Source organism: Castanea sativa, chromosome 1 (assembly GCF_040712315.1).
Source record: "Castanea sativa cultivar Marrone di Chiusa Pesio chromosome 1, ASM4071231v1".
Classification (NCBI taxonomy): Eukaryota; Viridiplantae; Streptophyta; class Magnoliopsida; order Fagales; family Fagaceae; genus Castanea; species Castanea sativa.
Genome location: NC_134013.1, coordinates 75,709,634 through 75,732,763, shown reverse-complemented (window position 1 = coordinate 75,732,763; position 23,130 = coordinate 75,709,634). Strand labels below are relative to the sequence as shown.

Sequence of the window (23,130 nt, the reverse complement as noted above, 5' to 3'; positions counted from 1 at the left end):
AAAAAAAAAAAAATGGTCTGCCATCCAAGACAATATTCAGGTATAGCCGGATTGGATAACCAACAACATCAACTAATAAGTAAAAAGGTTAAAAAGGCAAGAAGATTGCGCTATCTTGTTTCTTAGGTCCCATTCTACTTTGCGTTCAACTAGTCAGGTCGGATTTTATGGGTATATGCCACTTTATTCTTTTCAAAATTAATGTTATTTTGAACATATATATGTTCTCAAGATTCAGATCAGCTTAGTAAACCTAGTACTATTGTACTAGTACCGCATGTACGATAGCAAAATCCTTGAAAAGCAGTAAAAAAAGAAGAAGGAAAAACCTGAAATATATAAATATAAATAAATAAAAAAGTAGTAAAAGTCAGCAGGCTATATAAGAGCAGATCCACTTCTATTTCTCCTTTGCGCTTAGCCCTTCTTACACTTTGCTCTGTTCTCTAACAAATACTATTTTATATATTAGAATTTTTCAATTTTTGTTTTTTAACTTTCTTAACTTTTCATATCCCAAATTTCTATTTTACTTGTAATCATATATCAGAGCCATTGTTGAGGGTTAGGAGGTGTGGATTGATTCACACCTGTGTTCAAAATACCGCCATTTCTCTCTCTCGCACCAATTTCCTGTAGATTTTTTTAGGGTTAGGGTTTCCATTTTTTTTTTTTAATTATTTATATTATAGATCACACACAAAAACCCGAAAATTAAAAAATAAATAAATTAAAACTGTTAGTATTTAGGTTTTGTTGGTATTGTTGTTATTGTAAGTGATGGAAAAGAAAAGGGTGGCTGTTCCGCTGGTTTGCCATGGCCATTCTCGGCCGGTAGTGGATCTGTTTTACAGTCCAGTTACTCCAGATGGGTTTTTCCTCATCAGTGCAAGCAAGGGTATGCATTTTTTATTTTATTTTTCTGATTTCTCTTATCTAAATGTTGAGTTTTGATGAGGTAGATACAAACCTGGTTCTGTTTGTTTAGTTGTATTTTTTTGGTCATGTTAAATTGGATAATGAATCAATGGGTTATTGATTAAGATAGCAAATTGCGGTGTTATTGCCTAATCTTGCTAGTTAGGCAATGAGATATTGGTATATTGAATTACTAGCTGTTAAGTAATTCAGTTGTGTAGATGGATATGTGTGTCAACTGTGGTTTTGTGAACAATTTTAAAGTTGTTTATATGTGTTGCTATTGTTTTGAGAGGAAGAGTGCTTTGACTCAAGTCGAGGGATTGAACATAGGTAGAGAATGACCTAAAATAATTTTAGTAGAGGTAGTAGAAAAAAAGGAAGTGTTAATTAAGAAGGTGATAGAAAGTATGATTTTTGATACAATAGAATGCTGGAGAAGAATACATCTGAATGACTTTGATTAGTCTGTTGAGTATCTATAGCCAATTTCATAGTTTTGGTTCTAAGGCTTTGTTGTTGTTGGGTATGCATTTTTATTGTATAAAGTGTTACATTAGGGATTTTTTTTTATTTAAAATATTGTTATATTAATGGATTAACACTGATTGTAATCATGGGACATGAAAGTGTGGTCCTAGGACGCATATAAATATACATGAATGTTTCTTCCAGAGTTTATTTAATGTAATGGAGGTGATGGTCTGAGTTCTACTTGTGTGGTTTTCAGATTCTAATCCAATGCTCAGAAATGGAGAGACTGGAGATTGGATTGGGACATTTGAAGGACATAAAGGTGCAGTGTGGAGTTGCTGCTTGGATACTAATGCTTTACGTGCTGCTACTGGTTCTGCAGACTTTACTGCGTATGTGATTATTTTTTTTCCTTGTTTATGTTTAATTGATCTTTTAATGCATTTGATAAATGCTTTAAACTCTGTGTGGCTGTAAAATCATTTTGAAAATTATGTTTGGAAGAGAAATTTATTTGAAACATTGGAACTGCCAAGAGCTTTGAAGCTCAATGGCATTGTTTGGTCTCCTTTATGAGGAGAATTAGGGTCCGAATCCCCCCTACCCCACTTGTTGTGATGATTGAATTATAAAAAATTTAAAAAAAAACATTGGAACTTTTTGGCGTTCAACTTACCCAGGATACTTTTCCAAATTTTTTATTGCTGTGCAATATTAGCATTTTGTGTGTGATTTTGTTGAGACTTTAGGTATCTTTTTTGGTTTTGGCATTGTCCATACAGCATTTTAAAAGATATTCTCCATATTTTCCACTGTATTTTAAACATGTTGACCATGCATTTCTAGTCTTTATTTACTTATCTAAAAGCTGGAAGATTGACAAGTCTGCTGTTGTACTTGATGGTTTGTTTTACATCTTATGAGCAGAAAACATGGAGTTACTGGTAGTTGAGTGTTTTGTTTTGAATAATTTATCCCCCCCAAAAAATAATAAATGAGTGGGGTTTTAGTTTAAGTAGTTATATTCAGCATTATAGTGCCATAAACTTTGCTAATCTACAAGAAAGACTGCAATGAATGCCACGTCTCATTAAGTTTTGTGTATTGATTACTCATAAAAAAAGTATTGTGTGTTGATTAAAAGTTATTATATTATGTGCCTTGATTTCATGTGCAGGAAAGTGTGGGATGCATTAACAGGAGATGAGTTGCACTCTTTTGAACACAAGCACATTGTTCGAGCCTGCGCTTTTTCTGAGGTAGATTTGAGGGGAGTTTTTTTTTTTTTTTGGGTGGTTCATTATCATCATCGCTCCTTTTTTTGGGTTATTTCAAATAGGTCCAAGTTTTTTTGAGGAAACTTAATATTAGTGTATGGTGATTTGTTTAGAGCAACTCAGTTAAAAGTACTGAGTAATTTCCATTTCTTGGGGCCTTATCTTTCCCATATATTTTAGGGTTCAAGCTATATTGACCATTCCTTAATGGATTCAAGAAAATAATTTCTGATTGACTGCAATATTAATTTTGTCACAAACACCAATTATTGTACATATGAAAATAGTTACCAATGGTTATCTCTCTCCAGGGAGTTACCTTTAATTGGATTTTGGTTGTTATACCTTCTATTTTTGTTGGTGGACGTGAGATTAGGGAGCTGCTTTAGTACTTTTCTGCAAGTTGGTGCAAGTTTTATGTGCTAATTTGTTGTGATCAACACTGCCTTTTGGACTTTTTACCCTACACAATCGGCTTTAATTAGGGAAAAAGACACAACCCCATCAGTGAGCAAATTGCTCTTTATCTTCTCGTGTTTTTAATGGCTTACACATAAAACAATACCACATGGGGTTTAACTGTTACACTCAAAGCTTACCCCCCCCCCCCCCCTCTTAGTGGTTGGATCCATTTACACTATAGTTATTGTCATTCTGGTGGAATCATTCATTGTTGCTCATTTTTATGTTGTCTGTCATGGAAATGGGGAATAGTTGTTTGTGGACACTTAAAATTTGGGTTTGCCTTTTTCTTCCCCATTATGTGTTTCTGCATATCTCACTCTATTTTTCAATCTGAGAACAGGACACGCACCTTTTACTCACTGGGGGAATAGAGAAAATCCTTCGTATATATGATTTAAATCGTCCAGATGCACCTCCAAGAGAAGTTGATAAGTCTCCTGGTTCAGTCAGAACTGTTGCATGGCTTCATAGTGATCAGACAATTTTAAGTTCTTGTACTGATATGGGGGGTGTAAGGTATAAACATGCACTGTTGAAGCCACTTTTGTTTGACCATTACTTGATGAAGCTAATGTCTTTTGCCTAAATTTTACTTAAGTTTCTAGTAAATTTACAACAGATTATGGGATGTAAGAAGTGGTAAAATAGTCCAAACACTTGAGACCAAGTCATCTGTGACCAGTGCTGAAGTGAGTCAAGATGGTCGCTATATCACCACTGCTGATGGTTCTACTGTTAAGTTCTGGGATGCAAACTAGTGAGTTTCAAGCCAGGTTTAGTCTGTTTCTTGTGCCATAATTGCAGCTCTCATGGCTTATGATCTTTTATTTGTTTTCAAGCTTTGGGTTAGTGAAGAGCTACAATATGCCATGCACAGTAGAATCAGCTTCATTGGAACCAAAGTATGGGAATAAGTTTATTGCTGGAGGAGAAGATATGTGGATTCGTGTATTTGATTTTCATACTGGTGACGAGATTGGTATGTGTTACAACTTAAATTGGATCTGCTTAAAAAAATTCTAGTGTTGTGTGATTTCATTGGATAGATTTTCTCAATACTTGTTTTTTTGGGTTTATTGATTTTCAATGTGGTTATTTATTTGATAGTCTGAGTTTTAATTTGTTTTGATTTAAACAGCATGTATGGTTAGATTGGATGGCCTGTCTGAGGATGTCAAGATCTGTTAATCTTTCGCCGAGTTACTTATATGTATGCTGTAGTGATTTATTTTTATTTGGATGCAGCATGCAATAAGGGTCACCATGGTCCTGTACACTGTGTGCGTTTCTCGCCAGGAGGAGAGTCATATGCCTCTGGATCTGAGGATGGAACCATCAGAATATGGCAGACAGGCCCTTTGACTCATGATGACACTGAGACACTCGCAGCAAATGGATCAACTGGAAAGGTGAAGGTAAATGCAGAAGAGGTTTCACGCAAAATTGAAGGATTTCACATTGCAGACGAGGGAAAGTCCATAGAGAAGGAAGAGGCAGTGAATGAGTGACATGGCCAAGTACTTTGTTTGTTTATTGGTGGCATATTGCTATGCTGTCCTTGATAGTATCTCATCTTATGGATATTGACTGAAGTTTCTGAATTGATTTTTTTTTTGGTACAATTTTTCAGTTAATGCTGCATTACATAGAGATATGGATCAGACCAGATGAACAGCTTTCTTGCCAGATCTGCACTCTATTGATTTTTGTGTTATGGTAGTTTGTATAATGGAAGACTGCTGATCAGGTGGTGTTGAGCCCTATCTCCATCCGGACAGCCTTATTCTGGAAATCTTTTGAAATCAATAGAAAACAGACAGTGATAATAGTAAAGGGTTGTGGCCTGTGATTTATTTTAATTTTCCAATCTCTGTTTCATTAACCAGATCCTGGTTAGTGCATCACCAAGTCATCTAGATTGATTGGGCACATGTGATATGCTAGCACTGGTTTTGATATGGCTATTGGTTTTGAAAATTGACAGCCAATCCCTGGCTTCTGGATACTTTTTATTCTACTGCAAAAGCTGACGCAAGATTTAATGATTAGACCCAGTCATGTGAGTCTCATGCATTTTTGTTCTAATTGTGAATTTGTAAATGCGTATGCTGGCAGGCATAGGGTTGAATTTATATTTTTATATGATCAAATAGCTGAAGATTCAGCAAAAAAAGAATCCTTCTCTGAAGGTAAACGATGGGGGACCAGTCAAATCAATGAATGAAAACCCACTATTATTATTATTATTATTAGCAAAACTTAAGTACCTTAACTTAAGTTTCCTTACGGTTTCCATTTTAAGATTTTTTTATGTAAACTTTTTCTTGTGAGATGGAAATGATTTTTTTAGTTAATTAGTTGCATAACTGAATTTTAAGATGGAAACTTAAAGGACAACACTTAAAGGACTGTACTTAAATTTTGTCTTGTTATTATTATACATGCGCTAAAGATGAAAAATATTAGTCTATTGGCATGATTTGTTCAAGAAAGTTTGCAACGTGCCACTCTCGCAGCTCCAAGAGTGAAACTTCAACTTCTTGTATAATAATAGGTTTTAATAATTAAATTTATGTAAAAATTACAATTCATCCTTAAATTTTAACTCAAGCGGATTATCTAAAATATGATTTTAGCGTTCGAAATATAAGAGGTATTCACATTAACCTCTGCACCTTTTTAGCTTATTTGACGTCTTCTTACGTAGAGGGCGTTTGGATTCAATGTCTAGCGTCCACGTTTTGGATTTTTTTTTTTTTTTTTTCAGCGTGCCTGTCACTGTTCATTGGCCATGAACAGTGATTTTAGGCTAATGAACAGTAATTTTAGCATGAACAGTAATTTTTTACATATTTAAAAATTATTTTGCTACAGTGTTTTCAGTTTTCAGCAATAAGTTCTATCCAAACAGACTCGTAGTATGCTAAAAGTGCCTGGAGGTAAAAGAGTTTTCGAGCTGCAAGGACTATCTTAAAAATCACATTCTCTGTTATATTTAAATACTATTTTTTTTTCTCTCCAACAATAAATAAATATGTAAAGAGTATTCCTTAAAAAAGAAACTTAAAAAAAAGGTATTAATGATGACATTAATTATAATTTTTTTTAATAAAAAATCCAAGAAATAATTATTAATTCAATAACTTATAAGAACAAAAGGTTTAGGGCTTGTTCTTGGATCTTGGGCCTGATCCGAGGGTATTAACTTGTCCGAGGAAGGTTTAGTGGTAGTAACGATACCGAACTTAAAAGCCCACAAGCAAATTGTTGCGAAAGAGGATGATGGAAATAGTCCTATGAGGGGCAACTCCTCGGCAAGTGAAGTAAAGGTTAAAGGGTACACCATGGTGATAAGAATGATATTCTAGAAAGTCTTATGGATGACTGTGTTCCATGAGGGCATAAAGAGGAAGAACGAATGAGAAATATCTTAGAGAAAGCTGCTATCACCGCATTAAAGACTCTGCACTAACCTCTCTGGCCGCATTAATGAGCAAATGACATATAAACAGTAGGGATCAGCCTTACAGTGATTGTTTGAAAATTTCAAGAAGGAGGTGGATGAGACAAGGATTTGGTTCAGTGATCTGATCTATATGTGGAAGATGAAGGGAGGAAGGAGAATGATATAAAAGGAAAGGAAAGGCATTCAAGGGAGGGGATCGGAGAAAAAAGAGAGAAACACTGTACACACCACCCTCAATTGTAATCTATCTTTAAAATAAGGAAAAGCAATACAAACCGTCTTCGGCATACGTCCGAGGAGAATTTCTTTTACACAAACGGTTCGTTGCATGTAAATTGGGGATCTAGCCCATTATTTTTGTTATCCAACATCCATAGAACCTAGGTTTCAAGCTCACTTTCTACAAATTTCATTGTATTGGGCTTTTTGGCCTATTCCCTTAACATTATTGGGTTCGGGTGCGAATTGTGACCTTACAACTTATTTTCTAAAAAAGTAAAACCAACCATAAAAAAGAGGTTTTTTAAAAAGGAATTTGACTTACCTTTGGTACTTTTTAAACTAGATATCTCTTACTGTTTTAAATATGCTAGTCGCTAACCCGTGCTATGCATGAGAACTTACATATTTGTGAGGTAAATTAAAATAATTTAATAAAATCTTAAATTGATTAAAAAATTACATCATTGCATGATTTCAATTTGTGTTACAATTTGATGAAGAAATTAAAGCTTCTAAAAGACCAAAAAATTTGCTTGAATGTGCAATGGTTTACACAAAATTTGTCAGACAATTTCAAATACTAAAAAAAAAAAAAAACTCAAAAATTCAGATATTAAAGCTTCTAAAAGACCAAAAAATATTAAAAAATAAGATGATTCGTTGTTTATAAATTATTGAAACAAATATATATATATATATATATATATATATATATATATATATATATATATATATATATATATATATATATATGAGATTAAACAATAGAGGAAAAAAAAAAAGATGGGTTATATTCAAAAGAATAATTTCAATTATTGCAAGCTTTTTTTATCTTTTAAAAAACGGCTAAAAAAAGTTTGATGGTTTATGTACGAAAATTACTTTTTAAAGAAGTTGAAGTAGAATTCTTTTATTATCCAAATAAGTTGAATTTTATTAATAATTGATGATTTTTATATTTATCCAAATAAAGCCACGTCTAGGATCTTAATATAGGATTTATTCAAGTTTAAAAAAAAAAAAAAAAATCAATATTTGAGATTGAGTTTAAGTTAGACTTGTTAGAGAGATAGAGTTTCACTCCTTGTTAAGTTTGGACTAAATAAAAATAATTTTGTTTTTAAAAAATGACATTGATGAGTTTGAATTTAAGTTGGACCTATTAGAACATCCACAGCAGTGGAGCTAAAAATTTAGCTTTTTGAGCATCCACAGCAGTGGAGCTAAAAATTTAGCAATTTAGCTCCACCAAAAGTTACTTTATCTATTTTTCCTACACACATGCTGCAGCAGTGGATCTATTTTAGCTTTCAACACAATAAAATAATATAAACATCACAATAAAATAATATATCTACCACAATAAAATAATACATCTCACTACAATAAAAACACCACAATAAAAAAGTAATGTGAACGCAAAATAAAAAATTAATTTTTTCTTAGCTCTCATGAACAGTGCACATCTATCTATAGATGTGCACTGTAGCAATGAGCTAAAAAAAAATAGATTTAGCTCCACTGCTGCATGCTTCTTTTTGGTGTTTTGGTGGAGCTAAAATAGCTATATAGCTATTTAGTTCCACTGCTGCAAGTGCTCTAGCTCCACAAAAAGTTACTTTATCTATTTTACCTATTCACTTTACAAAACATGCTGCAGCAGTGGATCTATTTTAGCTTTCAACACAATAAAATAATATAAACATTACAATAAAATAATATATCCACTACAATAAAATAATATATCCATTACAATAAACAACCATCACAACTATCCGCAACCGCTACCATCGACTCTTCCACTGCCACCATAATTGCTACTGCCATCGCCATCGCTACCGCTGCCACCACGGCCACCACTGCCGCCGCCGCCGATTCTTCCACCATTGCGACTGCCACCGCTACTAACTCTTCCACCACCGCACACAGAAAATTCCCAATCGAATATTTATATCAAAACTTAAAATACTTAGAATCATAACAATAGAACATGATTATGCATAAATACTTAATTTGACAGTAGCTTAATCCCACTGATAAAGAAAACCACACCACAAATTCCTGCAAACAGAAAAATCTCACTACATTCCAATACAAATATATTTTGTCCATTCATGGATGCTCTGAATCAAAAGCCCAAAAAAAAAAAAGTAAAGTCCCTGCACACAGAAAATTCTCAATCTAATATTTATATCAAAACTTAAAATACTTAATATTATAACAATGGAACATAAATGCTTAATTTGACAGTAGCTTAATCCCACTGATAAAGAAAACCACACAACAAATTCCTGCAAATAGAAAAATCCCAATACATTCCATCACAAATGCATTCAGTCCATTCATGGATGGTCTGAATCAAAAGCCAAAAGAAATGTAAAGTTCCCTGCACACAGAAAATTTCCAATACATTCTGTCCAATACAAATACAGAGACAACTGACCTGAAGTGAAACAGAGAGGTGGGTCTGAGCTGATCGGCAGCTTGGGACGGCGGTAAAATAGAGGTGAGAGTGGGTCGGTGACGCTGAGAGAGTTTGAGAGCTCGGGACGGTGTGGGTCTGAGGCTGAGAGGGTTGATCGGCGGTAGGTCTCATCTAGTGGGTCAGCGACGTTGAAGATGACAAGGGCCGGCGACGGTGAGCTTGAGAGAGTTTTGAGAGAGTTGAGTGCTTGGATGGCATGGGTCTGAGGCCGAGAGGGTTGATCGGCGTGGGTCTCAGTTGATCGACGGTGGGTCTTAGCTGGTGGAACGGTAACGTTGAAGACGGCAAGGGCCGGCGGCGGTGAGCTTGAGAGAGTTTTGAGAGAGTTGAGAGCTTGGACGGCGTGGGCTGAGGCCGAGAGGGTTGATTGGCGTGGGTCTCAGCTGATCGGCGTGGGTCTCAACTGACGTTGAAGACGGCATCGACGGCGGTGAGCTTGGGAGAGTGAACTTGAGAGAGTTGAGAGCTTCCGATTAGAGTGACTGTGAGAGAGAAAGAGAGAGGGGAGCGTGAATAAAAGAGCCAACGTTTATTATTTTAATCCCAAAGCTGAATAAAAAAATTTATCTTTTTATTTTTTATAGCTCTCAGCTACAGTGCTCATGTATTGATACATGAGTACTGTAGCACAAAGCTAAAAATTTTTAGCTTTGCCTCCACTGCTGTAGGAGGGTTTTTTTGGGTTTGAGTGAAGCTAAAATAGCTATATAGCTATTTAGCTCTACTGCTGCAGAGAGATAAAGTTTCACTCTTTTTTAAATTTGAATTAAACAAAAATAATTTTATTTAAAAAATAATATGTTTGAGTTTAAGTTGGACTTGTTAGAGAGATAGAGTTTCACTTCTTATCAGTGGCGGCGCCACATATAGGTCAGGGTGGTCCCAGGACCACCCTGACCTGAATTCTTTTTTTTTTTTAATATATATATAATAAAAAAAATTTATTTATCTACCTATAAAAAAAAATTAGGAACACCCTCAAAAAAATTAGGAACACTCTAAAAAAAAATTTTATGCCAATAAAATTAAATTTTAGTAGATTATTTGTTATATTTTGGCTGGTACCAATTTTTAGAAGAAAAAAAAAAGAAAAACTCTTAAACTGACAAACTTATCAGCACAGCATGTCATTACTTGCGTCAAACGCCTAAAAAACAAATCCAACTATCGCAAAGGTCGGCTTCTTCTTCTTCTTTGCTTCGTCTCAAACGTTCTACTAGTCTATCTCTTCTTTCTTTTTTTACTCTAGTTTTTGCTTTGTCAAGTTTTTTCTTTAGTTTGCTTTTTAGACTTTTAGCTTGCTCACCCCACCCACATGACAAAGCTTTGGAAATGACAAAACTCAAAAAGCTAACAAAAGATTTTGATTTCAAATTTATTTATTGGGTCTTGCCTCTTCCCAATATGATATACATATATACACTCTTATTGTACTATTTTTTATTGTTGTTTTTCATTATTCAATTACATATTTATGTTTTAATATTCTAAAACAAAAATTGTTATGTAATAACTAAATGATTCGAGTGTCAAAAAAGAAAAACTAATGATTTGTTTATTTGAGTTTTACTTATTTGGATCAATAATTTTATGTTGTATAAGAAAATATAAATATTTTTTTTTTTATTTTTTTTTAGAAATCCCGAAACACCCTGAAACGGTACATCGAAATAGATCGGTACCAAAATATTTCGTTCCACTAAACAAACCGAAACAAGGTCCAAAACGGTATTCATAACATTGCTTTCCAGCAAAAAGAAAAAGCTAAAAAAAAATTTGAACTAAAATCTAAAAAATAAAAGATTGTAATAGAAAATCTGAAGAAAAAAAAATTGTAACAGAGTAAGCCCACCAAGGAATACCCTGAGAAACAATCCTAGAGCCGCCACTGCTTCTTATTAAGTTTGGATTAAGCAACGATATTAATTATAAAATTTTTTAATAAAAAAATCCAAGAAAGAATTATTTATTCAAAAACTTATTTAAAAAAAAATAAAACAAGTCATAAGAAAGAGGTTTAAAAAAATAAAGTTTAATACACCTTTAGTACTTTTAAAATTAAATATCTCTTGTTGTTTAAATATATAATAATAAGTAATAATAATTTTTAAATTTTACATTGTATTTAATTAGTCGGTAAGAGAAGTTAAACACAGCTCTTTAGTATCGTGAAATAAGTTAGTAGTGACACAGTAGGATTGTTTTAGTTACGACGTTTGAGGGGTCGGGGTCAACTATTTTAGTTTTCCAACAAAAAAAGGAAAAAGAAAAAAAAAAAAAAAAGAAAAGAAAAGAAAAGAGAAAAGAAAGGAGATAAGCATATGGGATAGGCTGATAGCGTAGCAGAAGAGTATGGTATCGTAAATAAGCGGAAAAGACTAGGGTTAGTTTTGTAAAAATGGTGAATAAATAAAACAAAACCCTCTGGAGGCTGGAGCAGTAGTACCCGATTATATAGTATATCATTGGTTATTAGCAGCAACGAAGCAACCTTTCTCAGTTCTCCCAATCTCAAACCAAACCAAAACCAAACCAAACTAAACCAAACCGAAACCCCTCTTCTCTCTCTCTCTCTCTCTCTCTCTCCCTCTCTCCTAGTACCCCCGACTGTTTTGTGTTCCCAATCCATCCCAGCCAATTTACCTCGTCCAATTTTCCTTAAACAAATCAAATCTTTTTTCTTAAAAACCTTAAGGGGTTGGCGGGAAAAATAAGAAGGAAGGAAGAAGAAGAAAGAAAGAAAGATGTCGGGAAAGGGCGCAAAGGGTTTGATTATGGGAAAGGGGGCAGCGGCCAACAAGGACAAAGACAGCAAGAAGAAACCCATCTCTCGTTCCTCTCGTGCCGGCCTTCAGGTCCTCTCTCCTCTCTCCTCTTCACTCTTCAGATCTCTCTCTCTCTCTCTGTTTTTCTCTTTCAATTTTACACTTCCTCTTTCCCCCCCTAATGAATCGAATTAGTTGTTAAACGTAGGGCTTTAGGACGCTTTGTTTTGCTTTGTGCACTGTTTGGTTCCTGAAAAATACTATAGAGATTGTTTGATGACTTGGGTTTGGTGATATTTCATTCCTTGGGGACTAAACAGCAAAACAAAATTATAAATATAATATAAAATTTAAAAATTTGCTGGCTTTAGTTTTTACTAGGAACCAAACAGGGTTTGTTTTTGGAACGTGGAACATTTAAAATTCCCTTAAAATTCTTTTCATAACGTTTTTCTTTTCTTTTTAAGGGGTTTTTTTTTTATATATACTTTTTGTTTTCAGAAATCTATTATTAGTCTATCATTTGTGATGTGTATGCAAATAGCTATTTGATTAATCCGTTTTCTTGTCTCACAATTGTGGCTGGAGAGTGCCTTCGTGGCTTGAAAAGGCATTAAGTTCGTGTGTAGCTTACCAATCTTCAATAATAATAATAAATCTTTTTTGAGTAAAACCAGTTTTTTTTTTTATTTTTAGTAGCTGTTTTCCTCTACTATTATTTTCAATCGAGTAATTGCATGTTTGTCTGAGTAGATGTCCAAATAGTAGGGTAAATCTATGTTATGATGATGATTAGCGTGAATAAGAATAACTATACTATTGCAATCCAAAATATGCATATCTCATATTATAAGTCATATAGGCTTTTGTAAATAATGTTTTTTTTTTTTTAACAAAGAATTACTCGTTGGAAGAGTGGATGAGCTAAGAGTATCATTTGAATTTATTAAAAGAAAAAGTCCAAGTGTTGGTAAGATTGACCTGTTATATATGCTTATGGTTTTTGATGCAATTTTATGGTGACTTCTGTGCTTAGTGGCTCCGTATGATATTTGAGTTGTTAACTTTAAAACTTGATTTGCATTTTGGTGGTAGCCACAGGGCTTGATGATTTTGTAACGAGTAAGGCAGATGTGATACACTGTTTGAAATGAGTAAACGACTTACATCTTTGTACTTGAGGATTGTAACAATGAAGAATAACATTTTCATTATATGTGTTTCTCTGCTATGTCATCAATGGCGATTATGTATCATGTCTTTCGCTTTGGGTCTCACATATTCTAACTTTGTTCTATCTTTTATAGAGTCTATTCGTCTATTTATATGTAGATATTTTTCTGTTTGTAATTCCTTAGGCTACTTCATGTATTTCTTCATGAAGTAGTCTCATTGCAATAAATTTATTTTTACCTTATATATATATCTGCAGAACCTTGGCAACAATTTTTTGTAATAAGTTTTATTTGTATCATGCTGGTTTCTGCAGCTAATGTGTAGTCCTTGACATGGACTGAGGGTTGATTGACTTTATGCATATAAACTAAGTAATATCCAGAGAAACCTGGGACACTTATAATTATAAAATTTAAAGTTACACATGCACCTATTGGGTGTTGAACTCACAATTTTGCTCTCCACCCTGTATTTAAATAGGGGAGGTCCGGGAGGATGTGCAATATGAGCTAGAGCTCATGGGCCTACTTGAATTGAGTTAGGCTCAGCAGATCAGTGTATGTTGTTGGAGGTGGGCTTAGTTTTCACTCTAGTCCCCTTTGCTTCTTCTGGACATGGGGAAGGGATTGGTGCTGTGTTTTTCACTGTCCAAGAAAATAATGCAATGCTGGATAATAGACAAGCTGAAACTAACATTATTGAGTGGTTAGGTTTGCATGTATTTAATGTAGGCAGCCGTCCTTTCATCTGCTTTTTACTTGGACTGCTTGCCTCTTCTCTTCCTTTCTTCACCTCAATGTTTTCTTGAATAATGTTGTAATTTGTGATCACTTCAATGTTTGCTTGAATAGTGTTGTAATTTGTGGTGACAACATATCAAATATTTGTCAATCAATTTTTACTTTTTATGAAAACTTAGTTTGACTTCTGAGATAGTGGAATTTGAAAGCAAAGCAGGGACTTGTTTTTTATGGATTAATCATTAGGTACTGATGTTAGACATTGTGATTCTATTGGAAAGTATACTCTGTGTTTTCTGACTTTTGTGATTTCTTCTGTAATGAATAATTGCAGTTCCCAGTGGGTAGGATCCACCGTCTATTGAAGTCGAGGACCACATCTAGCGGGAGAGTAGGAGCAACAGCTGCAGTCTACTCTGCAGCAATCTTAGAGTATTTGACTGCAGAGGTGTTGGAGTTGGCTGGCAATGCAAGTAAGGATCTCAAGGTCAAGCGTATCACTCCCAGGCATTTGCAGCTTGCAATCCGAGGTGATGAAGAACTTGATACTCTCATCAAAGGAACCATTGCAGGTGGAGGTGTGATCCCTCACATCCACAAATCACTTATCAACAAGTCATCCAAGGACTAGATTACAAATGGATTATGGCTGCTTACATTTGCCAACTTTCTAGGAATAGATGCTCCTTCGTGGTACTTGAGTCATGGATTTCTGTTCTCTTCTTTCTTTGGAAGCAGGGTCTACAATTGTGTGTTCAAATCATTGTTGTTCATGCTTGATCTCCTTGTTTCTGAACTAGTTATGTTTCTGATTATATGTGTTGTGGATAATGTCATTGTCTGACATTTTATTTTAATCTTAGGCTGACTTTTAGACATTCGGGTATTGTGTAGTATCAATTACTATCTTTAATTCGAATTCCTTTGGGACATTTGGATTGCATCTGTTTGTTCCATTGTATTGGTTTTGCTCGATTATTTATCTTGCACAGATTAGTCAGCAGGAATTGGCTAACGCTAAATGAAAGCTTTAATCTCTCATATGATGATAGTAGATTGAAATCGTGTAATTCCTTGATTCACGTGAAACTTACTATACCATTTGCTGTAGGCGTAGGTTCTATATTAGCGTTTTGTTATTGTTGATGTCTGACCTTGGTGATGTGAGAGTTCACGTGTAGTCCTATAAATCATGTGCTTTATGGAAATGTCTCACGGAAGATTCCACTATTTCACTTTCTATTGCCTTCTGAGGACTGCGGTAAAGTCCTCATCATCAAGGTCTTAGCATAGTATGCACACTTCGTCAAATTAAGTAAAGATAACTTTCTTTATTTTTTATTTTTCTTTCTACTTTAACTATCTAACTTTTTGAATGGGCCCGCATTAATCTCTCTATCCTTTCCTCATATCTATTTATTATTATATTTTATATTATCCAACCATTTTTGACTTATCAAAAAAAATAAAAAAAGTTGATAATAAAAATATCCAACTAGTTTCAACCGTCCTAGGCACAACATACTGGCATCACCAACCTCCATGAAACCAATGCAAACTATGCCGTTCAAAGTCACCCATGAGCAACATCCAAGCCATCCACACAAACTGTGCTATCCATCACTATTGAATTACTTACTCTTCTCCTTGGTCTCCATCACTATTGAATTACTTACTCTCCTCCTTGGTCTCCCTCATCGCCGAACCTTCCTCCTCCCATTCTGACTGTCTAATCACCCTATAATCATTATAAGTCACATGTTCTACGACTGAATCCTCGTTGGCTTTCTCCCTCTTGACCGAGAAGCCTACCCACAACAACCGCACCACTGCTACCAAACTCCATCAAGTCATCCACAGCCATGTTCAATGGCATGCCAATTTCTGATTAAGGAATTGGGAGTTGATGCTCTAGAAGGATTTTGGATACATGGGCATTGGTTGAGAGAGAGAGAGAGAGAGAGAATAAAAAGTATTAAACAACCACCCATAGCAGTGGCTTAGTGGTTAAGAAATCCTTGTGGCCATCATCTTGAGAGTCTAAGATTGAGTGTTTGAGTAATGGGCAGGTTCTACTATTGCGCGGGTGGGTTTACGCCATTCATGAATAGGGGTTTAAATGGACCTGGGGGCAGTGACTATATCTGCGAGCTTCCTTATTTATTCATCAAAAAATGAAAAAAAAAAAAAATATTAAACAATATAACAAAGAGGGTCACGAGACTATAGTGAGTAGCAACTCATATTGGTGCAAAAAACGAGTCACAACAGCATTGAAAAAAAAAAAAAGAAGAAGAAGAAGAAGAAGAAGAAGAAAGAGATCTATAGCTAGTGAGATGCAGAAGAATTTTGAAGTTGACTAGCCACAATTAGATTTAAAAAAGGATATGAAGGGGGTGAGATGTGAAAGCCGTAACAAGAGGAAGAGAAACATTGCATGAAGAGGATCACTAGCCAGTAGCCAGTACCCAGTCTGTGGCCTATGAGAATGCTTTCCCACTGCGCACAGCACTGTGCAAATGGATGTAATGCATGGCTGGTTTTTATTAACTACAGCTGCAAGTACTAGTGTTGGGTAGGTCTTTTAGTAAAAGGTAAAAACCAATTTTCAAGTTGTTCTACATATGGCGATGCAACAAAGCAAAAACTTAGCGAAGATGCAAGTAGGGACAAAATGCATAAGTCAAAGATGTTATTACTAGAAATAATTAGTTCCAACTTCTAATTTCAATCTTAGATCCTAAGAAAATACCAAAAACATAATTTGCCCCATGAACATCAATTTATCCAATGAAAATATGCAAACGTCATCTCATCCCAAGACTACCACTCCACAGCCGTACAAGCACAATCAAGTCCCCAAATCTAGATATGAAAAGTAGAAATGAATCCAACAGCTCAGTTAAGAGAAAGAAAAAAAGAATTCTCCATTCGCGAAAGCCAACACCATGTGCCAAAATTCACCATTTTTTTTTCATTAGATTGCTGATATCTTTGGAACATCCACTGGGAACCTATGAATTTCATCCATCCAAGGGTTCTTCTCCTTTGCTGGGTCTATGGTCCTTAGAGCCTTCCAAACAGCACTATTACACTTAAACCCTGAACCAAAAGCTATTTGCCATGTCCTATCTCCCTTCTTCATTCTTCCCTTTGCTTCTGTATAAGCCAATTCATACCACAGAGAACTGCTTGAGGTGTTGCCAAATCGGTGGAGTGTCATCCTTGATGGTTCCATATGCCAATCAGATAGTTGCAAATTCTTCTCCAGTTCATCCAAAACAGCTCTTCCTCCAGCATGAATGCAGAAATGCTCAAAAGCTAATTTGAAATCTGGAATATAAGGCTTGATCTTCATCTTGAATAGTTTTTTCCCAATCAATGTAGCAAAGAATAGCAGCTGTTCTGACATTGGCAGAACAAGAGGCCCCAAAGTGGTGATGTTGGTCTTCAGGGCATCACCAGCAACTGCCATAAGATCCTTTGACAATGTAACACCAACCTTCCCATTGGAGTCTTCTTCTTGGGTGACGCAGGCAAAGCACTTGTCATCTGCACCCTTGTGGGTACGAACAGCATGTACCAATTGGTATTTGGATCTTCTTCTATCAGAGCTTTTGTTAGAAAGTAGTATCGCCGCTCCTCCCATTCGGAATAAACAATTTGAAACGAGCTTTGATCTGTCATTTCCAAAATACCAATTCAATGTGATGTTCTCCATGCTGATGACCAATGCATAGGAGTTGGGATGGACCTGAAGAAGATCTTTAGCAAGTGCAATTGAAATAAGACCTGCACTGCAACCCATCCCACCTAGATTGTAGCTAACTATGTTACCCCGAAGCTTGTAGTGATTGATGACCATGGCAGAAAGAGATGGGGTCGGATTGAACAAGCTGCAATTCACAACCAAAATGCCAATGTCTTTGGGCTTGACAGAGGTCTTGGCAAAAAGCTCATCAATAGCACCATACATCACAGCCTCAGCTTCTTTTCTAGCTTCTTTCATGGAGGGATTTGGAGGAATATTCAAAACAGCCTCTGGCAGGTAAGTAGAATCACCGAGGCCAGATCTCTCAAGGATCTTTTTCTGGAATTCAAGATTCTCCGCTGAAAATGTACCAGTCAGCCGAGATTGATCCATGAAGATCCTTTTGGTGCATTTCCGAGACTCTTCAGGCTTGTAGCAAGAGAAATTGACAAGGTATACAGGACGAGGACGAGTGACAAAGTACACGGTGGACAAGAAAACAAGAAGAGTTGAGCAGATGATCACGGAGATTAGATTGTATTGGAGATGCTCCCAAAGATCATAAAGATCTTGGAATGAAAATGTTGAGAGCTGCACGGCAATTAGGACTACGAGAGGGGTGATGAAGAGGTACATTCCATGGGTGATGAGGTAATGGTAACCAAGCTTCACATATTTTAGTTTAACTGATTTTTTGAAATCAGGGAGGTTTCGCGATGATGATGACGGGTTCAAGGACACATTTGATTTTGGCTCTGTCATTCTTTCCTGCTAGACATTCAACGATTGGGTGAGATCAAATACCAGGAAAAAAAAAATCATATTAACAATCAATTCTAAGCACACATAATGAACATTCCAAAAGAAGTTAAGAACTATACAAAGATGTTCCAAAATACTTGATCAGTCTTTCAATAGTAAATTTGATCAGAAATGGTAGTCAAAATTTTGAATTTAGGGGTTCTAAATGGAATTTCTAAAAAGTGAGCCCTCTCTGAGAAATCTAAATCTACAAAATTGAAATACATACATTGCAACATTAATACATAATTTCTTGTTTTTATCATTTTTATTATTGCAAAACCCATCATTTCAAAATTTAAATACATACATCAAACTGGGCTATCAATCATCAATCCCAGATCAGAATTCGGCCTCAAAAAAATAGATTTTGCACACATCTATCAAAGCCAAGAGCAGAAAAAGACTTTAACAAAAAAAACCCAGATCAAAACTCACATCAAAGACCAGAATTTTCACCAATCTGAACAAGTTACTAGCAAGAAAAAACCATAAAAAAGAGGGGAAAAATCCAAAAAAAAAATTAAAAAAATTTCATGCATACAAAGATAGAAATAGCAAAACCCAGATCGAAAAAACAGACCTTGAACGTCGAATCCCACCAGAGATCGTAGAAAACTCCTCGGAGCAACCGAAGGGAAAGACAAAAAGAGAGATACTTACGAGACCCTCAGAGAGAGAGAGAGAGAAAGATTAAGTTAAATGGTAATAATTAAAAAAAAAAAAAAGTTTGGAAAAATAGTAAAATAAAAGTAATTTTTAAAAAATTATTGGATGTTGAGGTTGTGCGAGGCCGAGGTGTGAGGTGGGAATAAATTTATAGAGGTGGTGGAGAAGATAATGCCAAAACAAACAAAAGCCATTGCTAGAATAGACAAAATTTATTGAATTTTTTGAAGCCGTAGAGGAAAGCCGCGAAGACAACGCGTTTTCAGGATTTTAATTTCAATTTTAATTTTTTTTGGTTTATTTATAAATTTTTATTCTTCAAGGCGGCGCTATCCGGTTTTGAAATTTTTTTTTTGAAATGTGGATTTTGACTTTTCTGAGAACAGTGTGTGTCCGGTCCTTTCGTGAAATCCCATGGTTGTGCTTTGCTTTGCCAGTTGCCATATTAATACGTAACTAGAGATCTAAGCTTATAGCCAATTGAACAGTGAACACGCAGAATTTGACAGCAAATTTGATTATTGTTTGATGTGGCAAATTATTAATAATAAGTAAAAAAAAAAAGTGATGTTAACCTTAGATTCAAATTAAGAACTAAAACAAGTTTGCCAAATATAAAAAAGGAAAATGTTATTCGGCAGCATAAAGTGTTTTTTAATGACAAGTTATTGTGAAATGTAGCTAATAAAAAATTGGCATGAATTAATAAAGGTATTAAAAATATGGCTAAAATATAGCTGAAATGATAAGTAGAACTTAAAAAGTTAGCTCTATTAGCTCTACATACTATAGTCCACATTCACCGGTAAAAAATTTTGGCATAAAGCAAAAAAAAAAAAAAAAATGTTATCAAATTTTTTGTTTTTAGGGAGCGTTGCTTAATATAACTACATGTTTTCTACACATTTCTATGTTGGGCAGTCTAGACGTATCCTTTATTTTAAAAGATAAATTAAAATCCTATTGCTCTAACTATAGCGTGTTTGGCATCTATACTCAAATTGTATTTCTCTGCTTAGTTCGTGGATAGTAAAATGCGGTAAAAAAAAAAACAACAAAAAAAAAGCTGAGCTGTTTAGCACTTTTTCAGGTTCTAGAAAATGCGTGTTTAGAATAATGTATTTTACTTCATTTTATTAAAAAAGATAAAAAATAAAACATCTCTCTCTTATGGCCCGTTTGGACGGAGGGGGGAAAGAAGGAGAGTAGAGGAGTATAGTCGAGTTGGCTAAAAATAAGCTAATTTTAGGCTAAATCTACTCTACTGTATTCTCTTCCCTCCCTCTCAATCTAAACAGACCGTTAATTTTCTTTTTCCTCTCAACTCCCAAGCTTTTCTTTCTTTTCCCTTCTTCTTCTAAATATCTACTCTTCTCACTTCATGCTTGTGTATTCTCATGTACTCCTTTATATGAAAAGCACAGAGTCATTATTAGCTCCCGGGGTGCAAGAGCATCCTCGATGCTTATGTGGGTTGTGCCTATTCAATTACAATATTCATCTAGAATAACGTGTCTATATATTATGTATCTTTTTCTAGAACAATATAACTATTCACAATGGCGGCTCCAGAAATATTTTTGAGGGTGTTCATTAAAAAACTTAAATTATACAAAATTTAATAAAAAAATAACTTTATATATTGACAAAAAAAAAAAAATGCATGCAAACACATAAAATCTTATAATTTCCTTTTATGAATTTTCTTATTTTGAAATTGTTACATGGTAGTTTCATTATCAATATTGCAAGCCACATATCTTTCAAAATTTTAGTTAAACAAAAATTTTCTTAAATTTTGTTTGTTTGTTTGTAAGGACCTAATATATTATTAAGGGGATCAAAGTTTAAGGACAAATTTGGCTACAAACTTAGTTGTAGCCTAAGGCTACAACTCTCACCAAACAAATTAACATTGTTATATATTTTGAAATTCTAACAGTTAAATTGCATGTTCTCTATGTTTTTAAAACACATGTCAAATTTCATGCCAATCGGATGTTATTTATTATTCAATCCATAAACTTATTTTATATGTATAATTTTAAACTATAAAAACTAAAAATTTAAACATTTGATTGATGATTATTGATATTTGATCTTCTTGAAATTTTGCAAGTATAAATGATATGAGAAGAAAATGTAATTGTAAGTGCACAATCGCATCTGGACCCAAAGACAATCACGGGCTCAGGCCCAATGAGCCTTAAACAATAAGATTTGTAGAGTGTGGGCTTGAAACCTAGGTTAGAAATGCTGGGAGCTTGATAACAGGCTTTTATAAGCAAACACAAGTAAATAACGAACGATAATGACAAATGGATCTTCTCGGACTCGAGCTGAGGACTACTTCTTTATTATTTCTCTTTCTTCCTTTAAAATTACAAGTTCTTAATTTCTTTCTTAGTTTCCCGATCCCCCCTTTTTCTTTGGCCTTTACTCCCCTTTTTATACTTCCTTTCCTGATACTTTTTGAACAGTAACTAGAAGTTTCCACCTCACTGTTCAGGGGTCACTTCCCCATTAATGCGGCCAGGGAGGTAGGTGCAGAGCCTTTAATGCGGATGTGGCAGCCTTTATTCTTGATATTTTCTTTAATATTGGTGCATCTAGAAGATTCAAGATGTCCCCTTTTAACCACTGGTCTCTCCAGAGTTTATGCTTTGACCTTCATAGTGAAACTTTGAATTCTCTAGGGCTTTTCCGAGGAGAAGCTCGTCCTCGGCTGTATCCTCGGACCCTCGGCGTATGGGCCGACTCATAGAGTTTGATCCTGGAGCAGGTCGGCCCTCCATGTTATAGCCCAAAGGCCCATATGCCCACTTGGACCCTTTTACTCCCCACAGTAATTAAATGGTGGATTTGTCAAAATTCACACCCAATAAAAAATATTGAATGGAGTTGTAGTCTTAGTTTACAACCAAGTTTATTGTCAAAGTTTAATTATGTTGGACCTAAAAAAATTTAGGGTGGTCGCTAAATTTTTTAAGGATAAAAAAATCATAAATTTTTAAAATTTATACATAATAAATTTTTTTTCTTCAGGCCAGAGTGGTCTTGTGAATAACCTAGACTCTATGTGGAGCCGCCCAATTCACCTTGTACACATTTGAACAAATTTCATGTTAATTAGATGTTATCTACTATTTAATCTATAAACTTATTTTATATGTATAATTTTAAACTACAAAAATTAAAAATTTAAAGACGTGCATGAGCACGTGCTCAGAGGCTAATATATATATATAAAAGACTTTTATGGGCATAAAAAATGATAATTTGTAAAGGATTATGTGCATGCCAATTTCTTTTTTGATACCATTGTAGAAGAGATCTAACAAAACAAATTTTAGGGACTACAAGTCCGGCCAAGGCATGGGCGTTCTCTAGGACAAAGATGTCCTCCGAGATTTGTCGAGTCTTGCCTGGGCCAGATACATTTAAAAATGTTTAATATATTTTTTGTTTGTTAACATGTATAATGTTGTAGGCTTTAGGCCCAACTAGTTTACTTGTTTAGTACTCTTACTTGTATAACACTTTTACTTGTACTACACTCATATTTACTTGTACTGCACTCATATGCCTCCTATATAAAGGCACTCATGTATATTCTTTCAGTGAGAAATACAATACTATTCAATTTAGTATTTCTAACATGGTATCAGAGCCACTGCTCTGACCTTTTCTTAGCAGTCTTGTCTTTATTCGTGTAACTCCGTTCTCAATATTGCTTCCGCTGTCACGACAACTGCCGCAGCCTTTCGCCGTTGAACCTTCGAGTCTTCCAGACATCGTCCTCAGGTTCCGGACCTGCAGCAGCCGCCGTTGAGGAGTCCGAACACTGCAAAGACCATTGCCTTTTTTCGGCACCGCCGTGAATATTGCTTCGAAATTTTTTTCGAAGGTACCACGAAGATC

The 23,130-nt window shown here is 34.9% G+C and overlaps 3 protein-coding genes across 4 annotated transcripts; 2 read left to right on the top strand and 1 right to left on the bottom strand.

Annotated features, from left to right (window-relative positions):
• The first annotated feature begins 252 nt into the window (after positions 1-252).
• Positions 253-5,188, top strand: LOC142619525 (uncharacterized). Its single transcript, XM_075792657.1, has 8 exons — positions 253-898; positions 1,649-1,784; positions 2,570-2,651; positions 3,475-3,650; positions 3,754-3,891; positions 3,974-4,113; positions 4,380-4,651; positions 4,765-5,188. Exons 1-7 carry the CDS (start codon positions 781-783, stop codon positions 4,640-4,642), a joined length of 1,053 nt encoding a protein of 350 aa, XP_075648772.1. The 5' UTR covers positions 253-780; the 3' UTR covers positions 4,643-4,651; positions 4,765-5,188.
• A 6,558-nt stretch (positions 5,189-11,746) lies between these two features.
• LOC142614949 (putative histone H2A variant 3) lies at positions 11,747-14,931 on the top strand. The gene is made up of 2 exons (XM_075787599.1): positions 11,747-12,162; positions 14,323-14,931. Exons 1-2 carry the CDS (start codon positions 12,052-12,054, stop codon positions 14,617-14,619), a joined length of 408 nt encoding a protein of 135 aa, XP_075643714.1. The 5' UTR covers positions 11,747-12,051; the 3' UTR covers positions 14,620-14,931.
• A 1,729-nt stretch (positions 14,932-16,660) lies between these two features.
• Positions 16,661-19,332, bottom strand: LOC142616771 (3-ketoacyl-CoA synthase 11). Of its 2 annotated transcripts, none has more exons than XM_075789560.1 (2): positions 19,124-19,332; positions 16,661-18,510 (listed from the first exon to the last, which is right to left on the bottom strand). In XM_075789560.1, the coding sequence occupies exon 2, from the start codon at positions 18,499-18,501 to the stop codon at positions 16,966-16,968; it is 1,536 nt and encodes a 511-aa protein (XP_075645675.1). In that variant the 5' UTR covers positions 18,502-18,510; positions 19,124-19,332; the 3' UTR covers positions 16,661-16,965. The 2 variants fall into 2 exon arrangements, with proteins under 2 accessions (XP_075645675.1, XP_075645671.1); XM_075789556.1 differs by having other exon boundaries at positions 16,661-18,507; positions 19,124-19,329.
• Positions 19,333-23,130: the final 3,798 nt, after the last annotated feature.